The 19,335-nt window shown below is 51.7% G+C and overlaps 1 protein-coding gene across 4 annotated transcripts in view; it reads right to left on the bottom strand.

Moving 5' to 3' along the window:
• TNIK (TRAF2 and NCK interacting kinase) overlaps nt 1-19,335 on the bottom strand; it is a 388,730-nt gene that overhangs the window by 88,772 nt on the left and 280,623 nt on the right. For all 4 annotated transcript variants that reach the window (XM_062211872.1, XM_062211854.1, XM_062211863.1 and 1 more), the window contains 3 exons: nt 11,864-12,039; nt 7,585-7,651; nt 4,796-5,000 (listed from right to left, as the gene is read on the bottom strand). In XM_062211872.1, the coding sequence (XP_062067856.1) occupies nt 4,796-5,000; nt 7,585-7,651; nt 11,864-12,039 (448 nt within the window). The remainder of the gene's footprint in view (nt 1-4,795; nt 5,001-7,584; nt 7,652-11,863; nt 12,040-19,335) is intronic.

Here is a 19,335-nt window from a genome sequence, read left to right as displayed (position 1 = left end):
GTCAGGCTTCTATGTCTACGGTTTCATTTACATCAACACTCTTGCAAGCTGAATATGATTGTATCAAATGTGCATATAAGGCAGCTGGGGCTCAGAGGGGAGGGAATTTGCTCAAGGCCACAGAGCTAAGATTAAGCCTAGGCTTTCTGGTTGCAAAGCTGGGTACGTTACCTCTACGCTCACTCACTAACTGGCCGTGGGCAATCTGGTAGACATTGTTTTCTCTTAATGACATCCTCCCTCTCTACATTATCCCACTACACACGTGCAGTCTCCACTGGCCACCTCAGTCACTTCACTCTCCTCTCGTGCCGAGTTGACCTTAGCCTCTCCTCCCATACTGATGTTGGTCCTCCACCTGACACTCCAGTACGACATCAGGGACGCTTCTGTGACTGCCACTCCGCCTTGTCTCTGATGTCCTGCACCTTCCAAAGGCCAGAGCTCCCTGTGCTGTGTCCAATTTCTCAAGCCCCACTCGACATCAAGCAGCACCCACTCGGGCCAGACCTTACTGCTCTCCACACCCACTCCTGCACCTGCAGTCACTTTCTTTGCAGCAGCCAAAATTCCAGTTTCAAAAGGTAGGTCGGGGTATAGTCCTATGGTTGAAGCACACCAGCAGCTTTCCACTCTGCTTAGAGTAAAATCCCAAAGTAACGCGCTTCGCCCGCAGGGCCCTGCACAACCTTCTCTGGGCTTCTCCACCCAGCATCTCTAGGTGCCCCTCTCCCCTCCTCCAGCCGGTTCTGACCCATCGGCCCTGGGGCTGTGTTCCCCGACTTGCTGAATTCCCCTTTCCCTTACAGCTCCAGTCTCCGCCAGGGCAGACTGCAATTCCAGTGCCCAGTACAGCGCCTGTGCCACAGAGGCATCTGCTAAGTAGTTGTTGAATGACTGCCTGTGGGCATAAAAAAAGAGTTTAATTCTACCTTCCACTTTTGCAAAGCAAATGGGCCCAATGTCCTTGAAAGCCCCTAGTGACTCACAATAAAAAAAGTTCAAGGCTCACAGGGAATTCGCAGCTTCCACTGCAGGCTCTATTTTGTGTGTTACTGCTCCACTATTACTGGCCAATGAGAAACAGGTGGTGGTTCTATTTCTGAAAACTTCAGGTGATGGAATCAAAGCAGTGTGTTTTCCAGCTCAAACTGGTTGCTTTGATAATTGGACAATGCTATGATGGCCTTGAAGGGCGCTAAATGAGACCCTGATGGCTTGAAAAATTCCCTAGAGAGAATACAATTTACTCCCATGGAGCAGGCTGGTGCTCCTGAAGTCAATTTGATTCATTCCCTCGACTTGAGGGCATAGAATGCTCTTAGCAAACACTGAATCCAATATATCAGTCACTGATATGATTTGCAAAGTCTTGAGCAAGATCACACATCACTGTGCGTCTGCTCCGGCTTAGTCTGATGAGATTACCAGAGTAGGAGTCGCCACATCTGGCCTAACTGACCCAGAATGCACCAGCTGTGCTCTAAGCCAAGGAGAAGAAATGCCCAATGGACCAAGTAACATCAGAAGAGGTAGTTGCTTCGCTGGGCTAAATCAAGTTCCTGGAACTTAGTTAATAGGTTGTACTTGATCCCTGGTCAAAAGCTGAGTCTTGTCCTCACCATGTAACTGGCCCGATGCCATGCCCTTTTCAAAAAGCTGATAAATGCCTACGCTTGGGTGTAGTCTAAGTCCTTCCAAGAACATGCACACAGGGATTCAGGAGCTCGCCCAATCCCCAGGGCTGCCATAAATAGCAGAGCAGATTCCTCAGAATCTCTGCTGAAAGGTGACCTCTGAGCGCCCCAGACTTGAAGGCTGCAACCCACACAGTCCTCTGCTGCCTAAGGGGTGGTGGGAGAACCTGTGTTTGCAAATGGAAATGTATTTTCCAGGACGCCCACCAAAGCCTCCACAGAGAAGCTACATTCCCAGTTGAACTACGGGCGTTGAGCCATTTCTGTGTGACAATGTCGTCCAAGTTCTTACTCAAGACCCCAGAAACACAAGTGGTTGCCACAGGCCAGGGCAAGGAGGCGCACATGGGGGCCCAGTGGGAGCAGCATGTGGGCACTTAGGGGTTCAGAATCTACAGTCATCCAAGGAGTTAGTATTTCTTTTTCTTCCCTATTGAGCTATTGGGTGAGATAAAGGATAAAGCTGCTACAGTCTATCACTTCCTGTGACCTTGGCACGCTCACTTCTAGGAAGAAGCCTGGGCTCATGCCCTCTGCTGCACAGGGCACAGGGGTCCTCCCCCAAAACCTTCTATGCAAGCCAGGGTCCACGGAGTGCACCTGCACAGGCGCACAGGCCTCACTTAGCTGAACCCTGACTCATGCCCATGATGAGAAATCCTCCAGTGTCCAGAGTAAAAGCCAGCCGGCTACGGCCCATCAGCCCAGGGGCAGGGTGCCTGCAGGCAGTGATGTGGTGCTTGGGTGCTGCAGTCCCATGAGCTGGGTTTGAAACTTGGTTTCATCTCAAGCTGGGTGACCTTCGGCAAGTCATTAACCTCTCATGGCCTCAGCTGTCTTATCGTTAGACTGGGGATTATCACAAGGAGTGAATGAGATCATTCAGGGAAGAGCTGAGTAGCAAGAGTACCTGTCACATGTTAAGTGCTCTGTACCTATTAGAAAGTATTGCTCTCATGACCTGATGTCCACGTGTTAAGCTCAGATAAATCATATCAGATATGAAGGGAAGAGAACCTAAAAACCAAATCAAACAATGCAGCTTCTGAAAAGACGTCACTCTGACGGAGGGTGTAGGTCCAGAGGCCGAGAATTCTTGCGTGGAAATTTAAGGAAGTTTGTAGACATATGTGTATGTGTGCATCCTAAATGTTTAATTGGACAACAGTGGGACTTTCCCCAGGTGACACGGTAGATGACTGCGGCCTGCAGCCAAGCACGACAAATCTCCAGGCCCAGGCCGCACTATTCCGAACAGGGCAGAGGCACGTGGTCGGGGTTTTCAGGATGGGGTGCTCTGGGGAGAGGGGGCCCGGGGAGATGCTCTTGAAAGGGGGGAACCACCAGCCAGGGCGGAAGCAGACAAGGTGTGTTCTGCAGACAGAGCCTGGGAGGGGACCGCCTGGGCTGGGGACAGAAGTTTGACCCTTAGTCCAAAGAAGTAGGGCTTGAACCCAAAGACAGAGGCCACGAGTCCTCAGGAGACCTGGCAGACAGGAGGGCACAGCATGGCCCTGGGCTGGGGCCTGTATGAGAGGCCACAGCTGGCCTGTGTGGCTGTCAGAGTTTCACTTTGTGCCTGGGAGGTGACCACAGGTTATGGCACTTTGTGCAGACTTCCAGGAGCTGCCTACAAACACCACACGTCATTCGAGCCTGTCTTTGAAGGCTCTGCCACACAGCATCTCTGTCCACCGCCCTGTAAACCTTAGAACATAAGATAGGAGGTGATGTGTGCTAAGCATTGACCACGCTGATAGCACAGATTTAGGCTGGGAAGTGCTTCACTTGCTTCCTGCTGCTGGCAGAAGCCTAAAAGGTTCAGGGTCACAGTTCAAGGTTGCATCATGCACCCCTAACTCACTGTCTCAGTAAGGCCTGCATGGACATTGGGTTCAGAGAGACCTGGCTATGAATCCTGGCTTTGCACTTAGCACCCCTGCAGCATGGCATCAGTCACTTCCCCTCCCGGAACCTCTTTGCTAAAGGTGGGCTGGGGTGGGAGAGGCACGTGATGCGCACTTTGCACGAGGCACGGGGATAATGGGTCCCCGCACAGAGATAAGGAGATCCTGGGTATAAGCAAAGCCCCCTGCCTGGTAGCTGGCATACAGAAACCACTCAATAACTGCAACTCTTGGGCCTTGTTGCTGGTCTGAAACGAATATTCCAGAAACATAACGAGGCTGATAGGATCTACTGCACACTGGAATCGAGGCCCTCACTGCACTAAAGCATGCAGACTGGACCTTGACGTAGCATTTAGAAAGCAACCTGCTCCTGGTACCTGTGATTCACCACCCTGTGACTCGACAGCGGCCACTGACAAAGCAAGTGAACTGCTGTCAACCCATTCAGCAAGCTGCTGTCTGGGAGACTACGGCCCCTATTCCTGGGCAGTTAGCAAATCTTTCCTGTGCTGCCCCATTTGCCCAACGCTCCCCAGTTCCTAATCATCTAGAGGCTGTGATGGATTTGGTAGAGGAGGGAGGCCTCGGGGACAAGGGCAAGAACCAGAGAGAGAAGACTGAATACGATCTGTAGGAAACGAGGGTGAGAGCCTCACCCAAGAGAGACCACGAAGGGAAATGCAGCTGCCAGCGGGGTCTCCCACAGGTGACAGCTGTGCCTGCTGTGAGGCCAGGCCTGGCCCCCAGGAAGGATAAGCTGTAGGTATGTAGGGTAGGTAGGCAGACTTGGGGCCCCAGGCCCAGCGAGCACCAGAGTCCCAGTAGCAGGCCATATTTAGCATGTCACTTATTTCCCTGTTCACGGTGGTCTAGTTAACACCTGTATTTCACCTCTCAATCATTGACCCGCTCATTGCACAAAGTCTCATATTTGTGAGGCACCTGCTTCATGACAGAAAGCTAGCTAGCATGCTGGAGACACGTCTGGGAATCCAAGAGGGAAATCCCAGGTCCTCTGCATGGATAATTTAGCAGGGAGATGCAGACAGATAAAAGAACATAAGAGTGTGTGCTTGAAGCGACAAGAGCTATGGAGAAGCTCCAGGGTGGGGTCTGGGCCCGCTGTGGGCGCCCAGCGTGACCACTGCTGACAGACAGGTGCAGAGGTGGCCCTGGAGGGGCCCTCACCTCCTCCAGCCGCCGGCGCTGCTCCTTCTGCTCCTCGATGCGCTTCTGGCGCTCAGCCAGCAGCTGCCGCTTGTGCTCCTCGTTCTCCCGCTGCTGCTGCTCCAGCTGCTGCCGCCGCAGGGCCTCCGACCGCTCCTTGTTGGCCAGCTGGAGCCTCAGGAAGTCCCGCCGCAGTGTCGACTCCCCCGGCAGGTTCAGGATGGAGCTGCGGACAGAGACAGCCGTCAGGATGCCCATGGGGCAAAGGTCAGGGCTACCCGGGTGCTGCAGGGCGGGAGGAGCAGTTTGGTGGGCCGTAGAAGAGGATCGAGCACGGTTCTGGGGTGTGGCTGGCGTGTCCTGTGGGGCACTGGCACTGAATGACGGAAACAGGCTTTGTTGGTGACATCCCACAGACAGCTGTGTCACGAGCTTCTTCCAGAACTTTTGCCCTGCCTTTGTGGCAACCTCCCAAACACACCCAGGCCCACCTACTTGCAACGTGCAAAGGCAATGGGGCCTGGGAACCCAGCCTCACACAAGGATGCTCACTGCTGGTAACTGACATGGCATCAATGTCAGATCTGAGCTGCATTAGTAACTCCATCATGAACTCTGCGTGACACCTGGCTGTCACCCTTCACTTGTCACCTCATCTCTGAAATGGAGTAACCGGGCCAGTGTTGTGACACAGGGGGTTAAGCTGCCACTTACAATGCTGGCATCCAATACGAGGGTGCCACTTTGAGTCCTAGCTACTCCTCTGTCTCATCCAGCTCCCTGCTAACGCACCTGGGAAGGCATTAGGATGGCCCAACTACTGGGGCACCTGCCACCCACATGGGAGACCAGCATGGAGTTCCAGGCTCCTGGCTTCAACCTGGCTCCAGCCTGGCTCAGAACTGGTTCTTGGGGCCATTTGGGAATGGATGGAAATCAGAGGATAGAAGGTGTGTCTGTCTCTCTCTGGTCTCTGTCTCAGTCTCTCCCTCTCTTGCTGTCTTAACTTAAAAAAAAAAAAAAAAGATTTGTTTTATTTATTTGAATGGAAGAGTTTCAGAGAGAGGGGGAAGGAAAAGGATGGAGAAACAGGGAAAGGGAGGAGACGGGGGGCGGAGACATGGTGGGGGAGAGGAAGAGGGAGAGGAAGAGAGAGCGAGAGTGAGAGATATCTTCCAACTGTTGGTTCACTCCCCTGATGGCTGGAGCTGGGCCGATCTGAAGCCAGGAGTCTCTTCTGAGTCTCCCACATGGGTGCAGGGCCCAAGTACTCTGGCCATCCTATGCTGCTTTCCCAGGCACATTAGCAGGGAGCTGGATCACAAGTGGAGCAGCCACTGGGAACTTGAATCAGCACCCATTTGGGATGCTGGCATCACAGGCAGTGGCTTAACCCACTCTGTCACAACACAGGCCCATCTCTGCCTTTCAAATTAAAAAAAAAAAAAAAAAGTCAGATAACCACTTTCCCTTTCTAGTTTTCAGGGTTTCACGAAGACTAATCCAATGTAGCTATAAAAACAGGACTTGGCACCTATTCTTCAGTATGATATCAGGGCACAAGTGTTAGGGCTGGCCGGACTGGCTCGCTATGTGACAGCTAACACACAGTTGAACACATGTTGGAAAGACAAGATTTCTCAGTTCTACAGAGGGTGGTCTGCAGGCTGCCATGGCTGGCCTTGGGACACGGTCTGTAGCTCTGACAGCAGGGCCTTTGTCCCTGGCCTCACAGGAATGCCCACTGTCCATGCCACTGACAGCTGTCACCTTCACACAGCTGACCTGGGGGCAGCTGACGAGGTACATATCGGATGGAAGGAAAGAATTCTCCTTTGGTCTTTGGCTTTAAGGGATCCTGTGGCAGGGCAAGAGAGAACATGAGATGGTGCTGCAAACTCAGTCCATCCTCTTGCGGCAGCTTAGCAAGAATCCGACTTGGTGGGTCTGAGTTAGCTCCAGAAAGAACGCGTGGTGTTGCTCACTCTAGCAGCGGTGGCTAGGCTGGCCCCTTCCCTGCTCTGGAAGTCGCCAGTGCAGGAACCAGTCCTTCTCCTGGGGCATCGAGCCACCCTCATGTGGCTGGGCGGGGGAGGGCCCGTAGACCCCCCCACCATGATCCTCTGCCCGAATGCTTCCCCCTTTTGATCCAGCGTAATCCCAGCAGTGTGGGCACACCAGCATCAGTTCTCTCTCAACAAAGCCAAGTGAAGTCCACGTCGCAGGGCGGGCACTGGAAAGGCAGCCCTGGATTCCGGGGGGCCAGCACATGACAGCAGCCATGGTGCACCGGTTTCTATTAACGGTTCACCACTAGAGGGTAATTTCACTTCCTGGAAATCACTTCTTCCTAGATTGGGCTGTGGTGAGCATGCCACGGCATGTGACAAGGACAACGGCTGTCCACATGCTCTTCTCCGAGGTGAGAAGAAATGGACAGGGTAACCCAAGCCTGAAACACATTTAGGTCTCCAGGAAGTTGCAGTTCGAAGTACTTGTAGTTCTGCATCACCAAGACAGTGGTCTCCCACCCAGTCTATGGGTTACCTTTGTGAGCAAACAGCTTAGCAAAAAAACCACTGACCTTGGGGGACAAGAGAAAGGATATGCTGATTTTCTTGTGTTCACGAGAGTCTGCCTCGAGAACTCTTTCCCAAATTAATGAGTATGTTTGTGGGCAATACATTAGATAAGTCCTCTCCCCCACCCCCATGGATTCTTAAAGGCAAGTCTATAAATCAAAAGGGAAGCGAGTCTCACACACGCACGGCTGGGAAGGTGCACCTGAGAGCTGGCTGCCGCTGCCTCACCTGGGCTCTCCCGAGTCGTTCTCCTCCTCCTCTTCCTCACTTCCGCTGTACTCGTACTCAGTCTCATCTAGAGAGAGACGCACGGGAGGTCAGTGCATAGGAAGCGCTGTGCCTGGTGAGCTCCAACCCCTCCGCTGCGTGTGCTGATGGGCCCCAGGACGGTGGCTGGCTCGGTGGTGGACAGCGCGTATGACGGACACCTATTGCCATAGAGCTGAAAATCGCCATCCCCTTAGGACGTGTTTGTGGTGATGTCCATACCAATAGACCTATGGACTAACAGTTAGGCGAGTCAAGCACATGCAATTCTGAATTAGCGACTGTGCTACTGCTTGTGTTTATTGTGCTACTTTTTTTATTGTTATTTTATGACACACTTCTACTTATTGAACAAGTTTACTGTAAAACAGGATGCTTTGCTATGCCAACAGCAGCAGCTGCATCTCAAGGAACTTCAAAACGTTCACAGAAACACAGAATTTATTAAAAGATAAGCTTACTTTAGTGTAAAAAATTTTGAAATCGGTGCACACCAAGGATCTTCAAAAAGTTCGTGGAAAATAAATACCATGAAAACACTATGTACAAAATTTTTTTTTGCATCAAAATGAATTTATCATTTCATTTCAATCTCCATGAACTCTTCAAAGTGGGTTTTCCACAGCTCTTCACTGTACCAACAGGCCATGTTGTTGAGTGATTCACTTATATTGGTTGGGTGCATGTACGCACCCCATGACATTCGTGCAATGCAAAATCACCCAACACTGCAGTTCTCGGAACGTACCCCTGTTGTTAGGTGGTGTGTATGACCGATGTAAGCGCACAGAGGCCCAAAGGGTTGTGGTTAATCCTGAGCTGAGATAAACCTCAAGCCTCCTGACTTATGATTCAGGCAGTTCCTACCAGCTGCCTCTAGGGGTCCATCTCCAATGCCTGATATTCATGAGAAAGACAAGAGAGGGAATGGAAAATGACCTTTCTGTTTGGGTTAACCCCCATTATAAAGCCACCTACATCAAACTCACTGCCCCACTAGAACTCATTAATCAGTGAATGACTTTTCCTCTTAAAACAGGGTTTTTATTCTGCCTTCCAAAGGCCCCCAAATTGCCTTTTGATGTCTTAATAACTATTGGAAAGAAACTTCTGACAGCTATTAAAAATATACAGCCACAGTTCGGTTTCATTGACCAGTAGGGACATTCATTTAATTTGGGATAACATGAAGCAAGTTCTTATGTAAAAATGAATAAGACTGAATCTTTGCCTTGGAGGAAATAAGAATCTAACAGGCAAGAGGGGTAAACAGGGTCCCTATGACTGTGAAGAATGGGAATGAACATTTGTTCTCTCTCCCCCAGGTCAGTCATTAATGCTAGGTACTTTACCTACAGCTTCTCATTTATTTCACGTAACATGCCCCTGCAACAGTGCCTCCTTCACAAGCAAGGATACTCAGATTACAGGAGGTTAAGAGCTTTGAGCTTTGACCAATGTCATCACACTAATAAAGGCCCATCTGGGATCTGGATTCAGAATTCGATCCAGAACTTTTCCAACTGTAAAAAACTAGTGCTCTTCCCAACACATTATACCCCAACTAGCAGTACACGAAAGCAGCAATGAGCTGTCAGAGAGGGAAGTAGACAGTTCTACCCTTCGTAATGGACAGTGAAGTATCTGGGGGAGGAAATGGGCCGGGCTTTTGAAGGCACTGCTTCCTCAGGCAGCCGGAAGCTGCAAGTGTGTGTGTGGGGAAATAGTATCCCAAGGCATGTAGCCACACGAGAAAGGCTGGCAGCATTACAGTGCATGGCACGTTCAGCAAACAGTGGGCTGTGGGTGGCCACGCACCTGGACGCAGGCAAAACAGATGAGAGAAAGGCCAGCAGGGGTGCAATGGCTCATGACGCTTGCATATGCCATCCTGAGGACTTCTCTATGGACCACGAGGAACTTGCAAACAAGAGACAACGTCACCTCACTCCTACATCTCCATAGCTGTATGCTAGAAATTACAGCCCCGAGGACATCTGTGCACCCCTTCGAAAGCAACTGAAATTTGCAATTTGGTTACATTACCACCAGGAGGCAGCAGTCACATGGTGTAACTCAGGTCTGATAAAGGAGCCTTGCCTTTTGCACTATCTAATAAAGAGATAATTAAAGATAGGTAAAAGGGTGATGAGTTCAAGTATTTTTTCATAAAGTTACAAATTAGCCTCATTCACTTAGATATGTATGATGCTTCCAGACTCCTTATTTTTAAGGTATTATTTTACCAAAACGTGAAGAACCTGTATAAAGTGCTGTAGTACTCTACACTGACAGTTTTACCCTCCAAACTCTCCTGAAATGGACAGAGTTCAAAACACAATGCAGGAAGTTTACCTAATAAACATCATTGTTCCAATTACTCCTTCTCCCCAAGGTAAAAACTTCACATGTCAGGCTCTTCAGTTTTAATACTTCTCTAGAATTCGGTCTGATTGCTTTCATATAACTGGGTTAAATTAGCATGTGTCAACATATCTTAAGCAAAAAAAAATACAAGGTTAAGAAATCATACAGTAGGGGCCAGTGTTGTGGTTAAGCCACCACCTGTGACCCTGGCATCCCACATCTGAGTGCCAGTTTGAGTCCTGTCTACTCTGCCTCCAGTCCAGCTTCCTGTTAATGGGAAAGCAGCATAAGATGGCCCAAGTTCTTGGGCCCTTATGCCTACAAGGGAGACCCAGATAGAGTTCCAGGCTCTTGACTTCAGCCTGGGCCAACTCTGGCTGTTGTGGCCATTTAGGGAGTGAGCTAATGGATGAAGATCTCCTTCTCTGTCTCTCCCTTTCAAATAAACCATAATGCAATGGAAAGTAAAACTGCGTGGTTCTACCAAAGTTGGTCAGAGAGACAGCTAGTAAGAGAGTGAAAAATGATTGGAGGAAGCAACATAGCCATCTGACCCAACAGAGCCAAAGCACTGAGATCTAATCATTTGATCAGAGCATTCCTTGGGGAGCAGACAAAAATGAGGCAACAACTGTTATTCTGGATTCCTTAAATGACCGCCTAACTCCTGAACACACTGACATCTGAGCATCTTCCCCTTCCACTCCGCAGAGTCAATATTCTCTTAAAATCTTTGCACGGAGTGACCCAAGACCACCAGGGATGAAAAACAGTTGAAAAATCAGTCCTGGGAGTTTTTGACCTTGACCTTCCTAATTGTCCTCAGGCCCAGGTGGACGGCTAGCTTATCCCTGTCTGCCCACCCATAACTGGAGGAGGACTTCCTTCTGGCCCAGGCCAGAGCCTCCCGTGCGGAGTATACCTGATCACATTGCAGGTGTGCCTCACAGGCCCTGCCCCTACCCCAGACCTCTCCTTCCACCTGTACCCTCTGCTGATCTGACCCCTCTGGCCCAGCACCAACGCCCACACTGCTCCCCGTGCCCCTCCCAAGCCTCAGCTCACACCTCACTGTGTGAAAGAGGCAGAGGAGAAAGGAGATGTAAACAAAAGGAGGAAAGCTCTGTGCTGCGTTGTGCTGTCTGCCCCCTCCAAGCCACAGAAGAGGAGGAAGCAAGAGCTAACACGGCTCCACCTTGGGGTCTGGTCTCCCCCCTACTCAGCCCCAGGGCCACATATCCTTTTGGATTCATATTCTTCCCAGTGATGCAGTGACAAGACAGCATGGTACAAGGACCGGAGTGATGAGAGAGACGCTTCTGCACCTATGAAATAAAGAGGTGTACTAAATGACCTTCGGCTCCAAACCTCATGTTGCACACAGCAAACCTGGCAACCTAGTGATCTCTCCCTTCACGGCAACGGTAAGAAAATTCCCTCTGACTTCTAAACAGCTGGATTAGAAAGAAGCCAAAGAGCAGGCCGACTGAAATGCTGAAGACTGTCAGTACAGAAAAATGTCAACTAGATGGATGCTTTTTTTTTTTAATGGTTGTCTGTCTGCAGCTTTTTAGACTTCTACGCATGAATATTCATTCGAATTAAGAGAATCACTTGTCATGAGAAAGCATTTCATAGTATCACTGAACAGGACTTTGCTCAGTGCCTGCAAGAGTCATGTTCCTCGCAGTTCTGCTTTTTCCTGAATGATCCACTGCGGCGGTCTCACCCCACGGACACCCGAGACACAGCCCCTCGCGGTACAGCACGGTGCAGGCTCAGCCGAGATCCCCCCAGCCACCTCCACCCCTGGGAAGAGCCCGGACTCAGCCGCCTCTGGCTTCCCTTCCCGAAACCCGAGTGGGCAGCCGACCTTTCTCCCCACGCTTCTTCTTTGTCCTGTCAATGTGGTCCTTGAGCTGGATGCGGACCTGGCGCTCGTTGGGCTGCTCGCGGATAAACGGGTGCTTCATCAGCTGCTCTGTGGCCGGCCGCTGGCTGTGATTCTTCACCAAGCAGCTCTCGATGAAGGACTGGAATTTTTTGGACCTGCCAAACAAAGGCGGTGAAGCCACAGATGAAATGACAACCCACAGAAACGCAAGCTTTTTATTTTCTGTAATGGCACAATTAAAATAAAAAACAAAACCCAGCCCCAGTCTCTGGCAGAGGGACCAAGCAAGGAGAGAATAGGTCCAGTGCTGTCTCGGGTATGATGGCGTCCAAAGGCATCGCCTTTGAACACGTGGTAGCCGCACCCACCAGAGTATTTCTGCACAGTTCAAGAGCAACATCACACCGAACACCAAAACGAACGGAAGAGACCCGAGGGAGAATCCTGACTACAAGGGCTCCTGGAAGGTGGAAACCAGAGCTGGGCCTTCAAAAGGACAAGCAAATGCCCCGGGGTCTGGAGAATTCTGACAGGTGGCAACCCGTGTCGGAGGCCTGGGGGAAGAACACTGCACGGCAGGTGTCGCTGAGTGAACTGTCAGAATGGAGAAAGTACAGCCAAGGCGGGACGGGCAAGCAGAGGGCTCTTTGCAAAAATGATTCAGAGTGCAGGCCGGCACCTGTGGCGTAGCAGGCTAATTCTCCACCTGCGGCATTGGCATCTCATATGGGTGTAGGTTCACGTCCCCGCTGCTCCACTTCCAATCCAGCTCCCTGCTAATGGTCTGGGAAAGCAGAAGATGGCCCAAGTGCATGGCCCCCTACACTCACATGGAGACCCAGAGAAAGCTCCTGGCTCCAGATTGGCCCAGCTCCAGCCATTGCTGGTCTTTGGGGGAGTGAAGCAGCATATGAAGATCTCTCTCTCTCCCTCTGTTGGTAACTCTGCCTCTCAAATAAATAAATCTTTACAAAATGATTAAGAGTGTCATATGCCAAAGGGACCTGGCACCAGGAGAACTTTTTAACCCGTAACTTCACTTTCCATTGACGAAGAACAGGCTGTAGATGCACATGTATCTTTGTCAATAATTCAAAGTGGGAAATGTAACTCAAAGGACCAAGTATGTAGCCAGCAGTGAACTTCCCTCTGGAAGACGCTATTACCTACAGTGAAACCAGGCGCCAGACACCCAGAGGCTGGGCATGCGGGCGGGAGCTCTCGCCCTACTGACAGAGCAGCAAGTCCGCAAGGTGGCAGAAACTAGAGCCAGCATCCATGACTCGGGCACGGACGCTGCTGCGGAAGTTCCGAGAAACTGTCTGGAGCCGTGGAATCATTAAGCTGATGACTACCGCACGCCTTTCAAGCACCGCAGTGACAGCCCAGAGCTGCACACCCCCACCGAAAGACCTCCGCTAAGCCAGGGTCGCCCTCGGGGTCCAGCTAAGAGGACAATCCGTTTTGTGTGCGCTGTCTCCCTCGTGTGGTGCACTGTGGAGTTACAGGAGTGGATCCCAGGAGCACCTCTTTCCCATGCTTTCCCACGCTTCCCAGCAGGCCACCAATCCAGGTGCGTGCACGTGCACACGCACACACACACACACACGTGTCAGACCCTCTAAGTGTCAGGACCACACAGAACACGGTCAGGAGCACATTCCTCAAGATTCAAACCCACTTGAATCCCATGAGCACGGCTCTGATTCTGTCCAGGTCAAAGCACTTCCTCACCTTATTCCATGTTTTTGGAAGCCAAGAATAATTGGTCCTAAGTCTCCAAGATAATGTTCAAGCTTTTACAACATCTGACATAGAAGGGAAGGAAACTACTGTGCTTGAAGTTACCCAGGATTAATCAGGACTGGCCACACTCTGGACTAGACATAGTTCATGGCCCCTGTGCCCCTGTCTCCCAGCCTCGGCATTCCGGCTGTGTCGGGATGTGCCCGAGCCATCCTTGTGTCACCGGAACTCCTCCTGTCTGGGGTGCTGGCTGACTGAGCACTCTGGGCAAGGGCTGGACCGTGACTGCCTTCAAATCCACACATGTGAGGTGCAGGAAGGAGCTTCGGAGACAAGACCACATTTTCTTTCTCAGTCCTGCTGTGGTGATATGTGGAAAATGATATTCCCCCTTGCAAGAAACCTGCCTTGAGATCATGGCCACTCCATAGGAGCAGACCAAAGAGAATGAGTGAACCTGCAATAAGAAATAGTCAAAACACACACAGTGGGTTTCTCGGTAGGAAACCAGTATCCAAAAGACAAGCTTGGGCTGGCTTTGTGGTGCAGGTTGAAGCACTACTGGAGATGCCAGCGTCCCATCGTGGAGCGCTGGTTCAAGTCCCGCCTGCTGGCTCCTCTTCTGACCCAGCTCCCTGCCAACGCTCCCGGGAAAGTAGCAGCAGGTGGCCTGAATGCTTGGACCGCTGCCACCCACGTGAGAGACCTGGTGGAGTTCCAGGCTTCTGGCTTCAGCTTGGCCCCACAAGGCTACCGGGGTCATTTGGGGAACGAACTGGAGAACAGAAGAGATTCTCTCTCCTGCTCCCCGTCTCTGCCTCTCAAATACGTCAACACATTTTTTAAGACGATGAAAACAACAGTGAATTGACAGGACGCTGTTACATATTCATAAGGAGTGCAAATGCTAGTGCTCCTTTTCCTTCTGCAGACCAAGGGAAAGAGCTTGTTGTTTTCTGATGAAGTGTGGGGCTTAATTAGAGGTTGAGAAAATAAAAGGAATCACATCCAATTTAGCAATGAGATCCAGACTTGGAGCTGTTCCTGACAGCCAGGAAGGAGGCAGACAAGCGGCCAGAGCTGCAGGATGGCGGAGGGTGCAGAGCTTAGCGAAGGCAGCTGTGGGACAGCCCCTCCTCCAGGAGGTCTCATGGCGGGGAGCAGTGCTCCAGAGACCGGCGCCGGGCCCGCGGGGCCACCGAGCAAACCCACGGGGCTGGAGATGCTTCCCACGTCTTCCCCGCGTGGCACCCTCTGAAGAGAAAATAACGCTTTGTTTCTTAAAACAGTCTGCCAAGAAAGATTCCCTGTATCTTAAGTTAGGGTGGCCAGGGAATCAATATGCTTAATCACACGTTTAGTTAAACAGGAAAATACGTCACCTGTGTTGACAACTGTTCTAATGAGTTTAAAGTCTATTTGTATAACTTTATTGCATGACTTTGCTAATTTAGTGGTCTCTTAAAAAAAAAAAATCAGTAACACTAATTTCCTGAGGGTTGGCTGGCCAGGAGAGAAATGTTAAAGATTGGTGCATTAATTCTACCACCCAGATTTATCTTGTAAAATCGTGTTGGAGGAATTCCAAATGTCTAAAAGATGGTCACAGTAAGCTATGATCAGCAGCCAGGCTAAAAGTTCTGGGTCATCGCATGGGAGACCAGGAGAAGCACCTGGCTCCTGGCTTTGGATCAGCGAGATGCGCCGGCTGCAGCTGCCATTGTAGGGTGAACCAACGGCAAAAAGGAAGACCTTTCTCTCTGTCTCTCTCTCTCTCACTATCCACTCTGCCTGTCAAAATAAATAAAAAAAAAAGTTCTGGGTCATGATCAGACTCCCTAAAAGCAACGTGACCTTCAAGACCCGCCCTGGCCCTGGTCCTGGCCCTGACCCTGCCCCAGGGGCAAGCGACTGAACTGCTCTGTGCCTCAGTGTCCCTGACTACAAGTGAAGCGTTCTCAGAACCCATCCCAAGACAGCAATTCGAGCAGAAGACTGGGAACGGGGCTTGGCATCCCAAATGCCAACTGTGTGTTTGCTATCATAACCATGGTGACCACACGCCGCTGACCATCGGCAGGCTTAAGGAACACAGCCTGGAGGACTGGGGCATGGGAATCTGAAGCTGCTTCTCCCCTACTTCTGCAGAGCTGCGTAAATCGGGGCCCACATGGCTCAGTCCCTGGGACAGGTGCCGGGAATTGTGCTGCGAGAGGCGATTTCCCTGCTGTGTGAACATCGCAGGGTTCACTGGTGCCAATCAAATGGCAGTGGCATCCCAAGGCCATCGAATCTTACAGGCCCACCAGAGTCTGTGGGGCCTGTTGTGGGCTAGAATGTTCCACTGGGGCGCACTGGCTGTAGGGAGTCCTTTACCGACATTAGTTGCCACATATTTGGGTTAGACTGGTGATCAGGAAGAGTCAACAGGAGACCATGCAAAACTAAAGTGTGCATAGCAGTTTTTGCTTTGATCTTAATAAAGGACACAGCCACCAACCCAGCCTCTTGGGAGTATTTTCCTTTGCATTGTCGTTATTTTATTTAGGACATACACAAGAGTGTTGGCTTTGCATTGTCGTTATTTTATTTAGGACATACACAAGAGTGTTGGCATTTCTTAAAAAGTGCCTGCAATCCAGCAAGTGCCAGAACTGGGGCTCCGTTCACCAACAGGGTGAGCGTAAGCTCTGGGTATGGGCTGGCTCCCTGGGAGGAGCTGGCTAGGCACTGGCCTCACACCCTCCCTGAGCTCCTGGCTGCACTTGCAGGCCCACAGGGACCAGGGGGCGCTGTGTCCCTGATTAGTTCCGACTGTCTGGCACTCTTCTCACTGAAAGGGCACATGGGAGGATCCAGCCTGACCGCCTGCTTACCCAGGAGTCATCCCCAACCCTCTCCAGAGTCCCCACAGGGAAGCCAGGGCCTGGGTGCGCTTGCAGGGCCAGGTGAGCACACGCAAGCAGCCATGGAAGGGAAGGGAAGAGGGAAACTCTGCAGACACACGGGTTGCCCCTGGGGGTCAAATCCATCCACCCACCCCTGGGGCCCCCAAGGGGGAAATGGGAATCCACGCTGTTCACTGGCTAGGGTGGGGCGGCTGGAGACAGAGGGTCTGATCCCAATGTTGCTCGGCCCTTGAAACAGCTGGCTGCCTAGGCACTCGGCGGCGCCCTAGCCTCTGCGCTCCTTCGGTACTAATGGAAGAGGAGGAAGACCCCCGCTGCGGTGCTGGGATCCTTTCTCTCCCCAGCCTGAAAAGCACAGGGGAACAAACTGTTCATAGCGACAGATCGGGAATACAGTCAGCAATGCTGGCTGGAAATGACCTTCACGGAATGTCGACGCTGACGCTGAAAACTGCTCAAAGTCCCATTTCCACCAAGGTGACAGTGTCAGCGTCTACATCAAGAACAGTGCACTCGACTTGACCACCCCTTTGAGGGGGGAGAACAGCTGGAAATTAGAGAACATTTTGGGCTGTGTATGGGGGAGGTTACCCCTTTTAAGAAAAAAATTGAAAAGAAGGAGCAAGAATTTGGCTCGGTGGTTAAGCCGCACCCAGGATGCCTGCGTTCCATACTGGTTTGAGTTCTGGATCTACTTCTAATTCATCTTCCTCCTTATGGCCACCCTGGGAGGTTCCTGCCATCCATGTGGGAGACCCAGACCGAGTTCCTAGTTCATGACTTTGGCATGGCCCAGCACTGGCTGTTGTGAACATTTGGGGAGTGAACCAGCAAATGGAAGATCTTGCTTATCTCCCTTTGCCTTTCAAGTAAGATGAAAATGTTAAATGATTTTACATAAGACATTTTATTTCCTCCCAGGGAGCAGGGCCTGTGAAAGCCAAGCCAAGCCTAACCTACCCCCCTCATGCTGGACCCGGTCTTTTCAGATGAAGCACTCTGAAGTGTGCACGGATTTACATATAAAAACTGGAATTAACTGGAATTCTGGGGACAGGGTGAGGGTGGGGAGCACCTGCAGTGTGGTGTGTCAGGAGTCCCGAGGCCACACCTCCTTTGTAAAAGCTGGGGTCCAAGTGGGGAAGAGTAGAGTCAGGCTTGGCAGCCCCCTCTCAGGGTCACACAGTCAGGCTCCTTTCCCTTCCCGGCCCCTCCAGGACAGGCTCCCATTTGGCTTTCAAGTCAGCAACGATGTGCAGAAGGCAGGAGGCACGCCGACCCAGCCTCCCTGGCTTCTCAGGCTCCCCCTGAATGCCATCAGAACCGGCTGCCCTTGTCAGTGGTTCAAGGCAGAAAAGTCAGCCTGTGTTACCCCAAACAAGGTCAGGCATAGCTGACCATTCGAGAACACAGGGGCTGTTCACCCTCCCTTCTTCGGGCTGGACCAAGGGCAGCCTACCGCACGGTAGCTGGGAATGGCCCAAGTGCGATGGCCAGCTGACACAGGCCACAGGACAATCCCTTGACCAACCTCCCGGGCAGCAGGATCCACCCCTTAGCAGGGCGGTGCTGCTGTGCCCACACAAAGGGCGGACATCTAAATGCAGCGCCCCTTCACCGGGGTGTTAAGTGCTGGCAATGGACACAAAGGATTTTACGCACAACGTGTGGCCGCATTGTGCCGGACAGAGCACACACATCTGCAGCTGGCCAGGTTGTCCTCATTCATGTAAAACCCTGGTAGAGCTGCTGAGCAGCAGTGGAGGGAGTGGCTCGGCTTCCAGCAGGAGCAGCCTAGCAGGGGCTCTGCAGTGTTTCTGTGGCTTCCCGGGAGCGCGTGGAGCTGGCTCCTCTCCCGGGGAGTGTGACCCAGGAGGAGAGCGGGGGCAGGGCCTCGGGGTGCTCTGCGGATCACGTGACACGCAGTGCCCAGTGGAAGGCTGTTGCTGGGGAGAGGCGGCTGCTCCTGCACAGTGACCCTCCCGGAGGAAGGAGGAACAGACAACGAATGCTCAGGCTCCTCGTCACCAATAGCAACTCAGGCTCTGCTCCGCCGGCCCGGCAACCAGGAGGCTGTCGCCTCTTTTCTGGCTGTCTCCTTCCCCCACTCTGTGTTGCACCAGCATTGCTACGCCAGCACTATGTGGCGCATTCATTAAGGCTTCTCTGTATAGTGCAGGCTCACCCCAAAGATGGGAAACAGGGGACTCCAAGCAAGGGCGATGAAAAGGGGCAGAAGCGTCTTGTGCCCTCCTGGACTAACTCCTCAGGAATTGTTTCTAGAAAAAGGGCTGCAGGCATTGGCTCATGTGCAAGAAGAATCAGAGTTTCAAGAATCTGTATTAGGACTGGGGCAGGGCAGGGACCAGGCCTGGTGGTTAAGATGCTCACAGCCCACATCAGCGTGGCTGGGTTCAATACCTGACTGCGGCTCTCGACTCCAGCTCCCTGCTAAAGCCGACCCCAGGAGCAGCAGCGATGGCTCAAGGCCCTGCCATCAGCTCTGATCCCCAACCGTAGCCTCTGCAGGCATTTGCGGGAGTGAATCAGCAGATGGAAGCTCTTCCTCTCTCTGCCTCTCATTTGTTTTGAAAAAGAAAAACATGTTATCAAAGAGATACATTATTTCCATAGGGACAAAGGAGGAAGCAATGAATTTTTGTGACAGAATGATAACAGAGACCCCAAGGTAAGTCACACCACAAAGTCAACCGTCTAACACGGGGCTCAACCTATAGAACTCAGTTTCCCAACTTCAGTCAATCACATCCTACGCACACAATTTGGCTACAGCCT

The sequence above is a fragment of the Lepus europaeus genome, chromosome 2 (assembly GCF_033115175.1).
Source record: "Lepus europaeus isolate LE1 chromosome 2, mLepTim1.pri, whole genome shotgun sequence".
NCBI classification, from domain to species: Eukaryota; Metazoa; Chordata; class Mammalia; order Lagomorpha; family Leporidae; genus Lepus; species Lepus europaeus.
The sequence above is the reverse complement of the archived record's forward strand: the minus strand, read 5'-3'. Positions and strand labels throughout refer to the sequence as shown.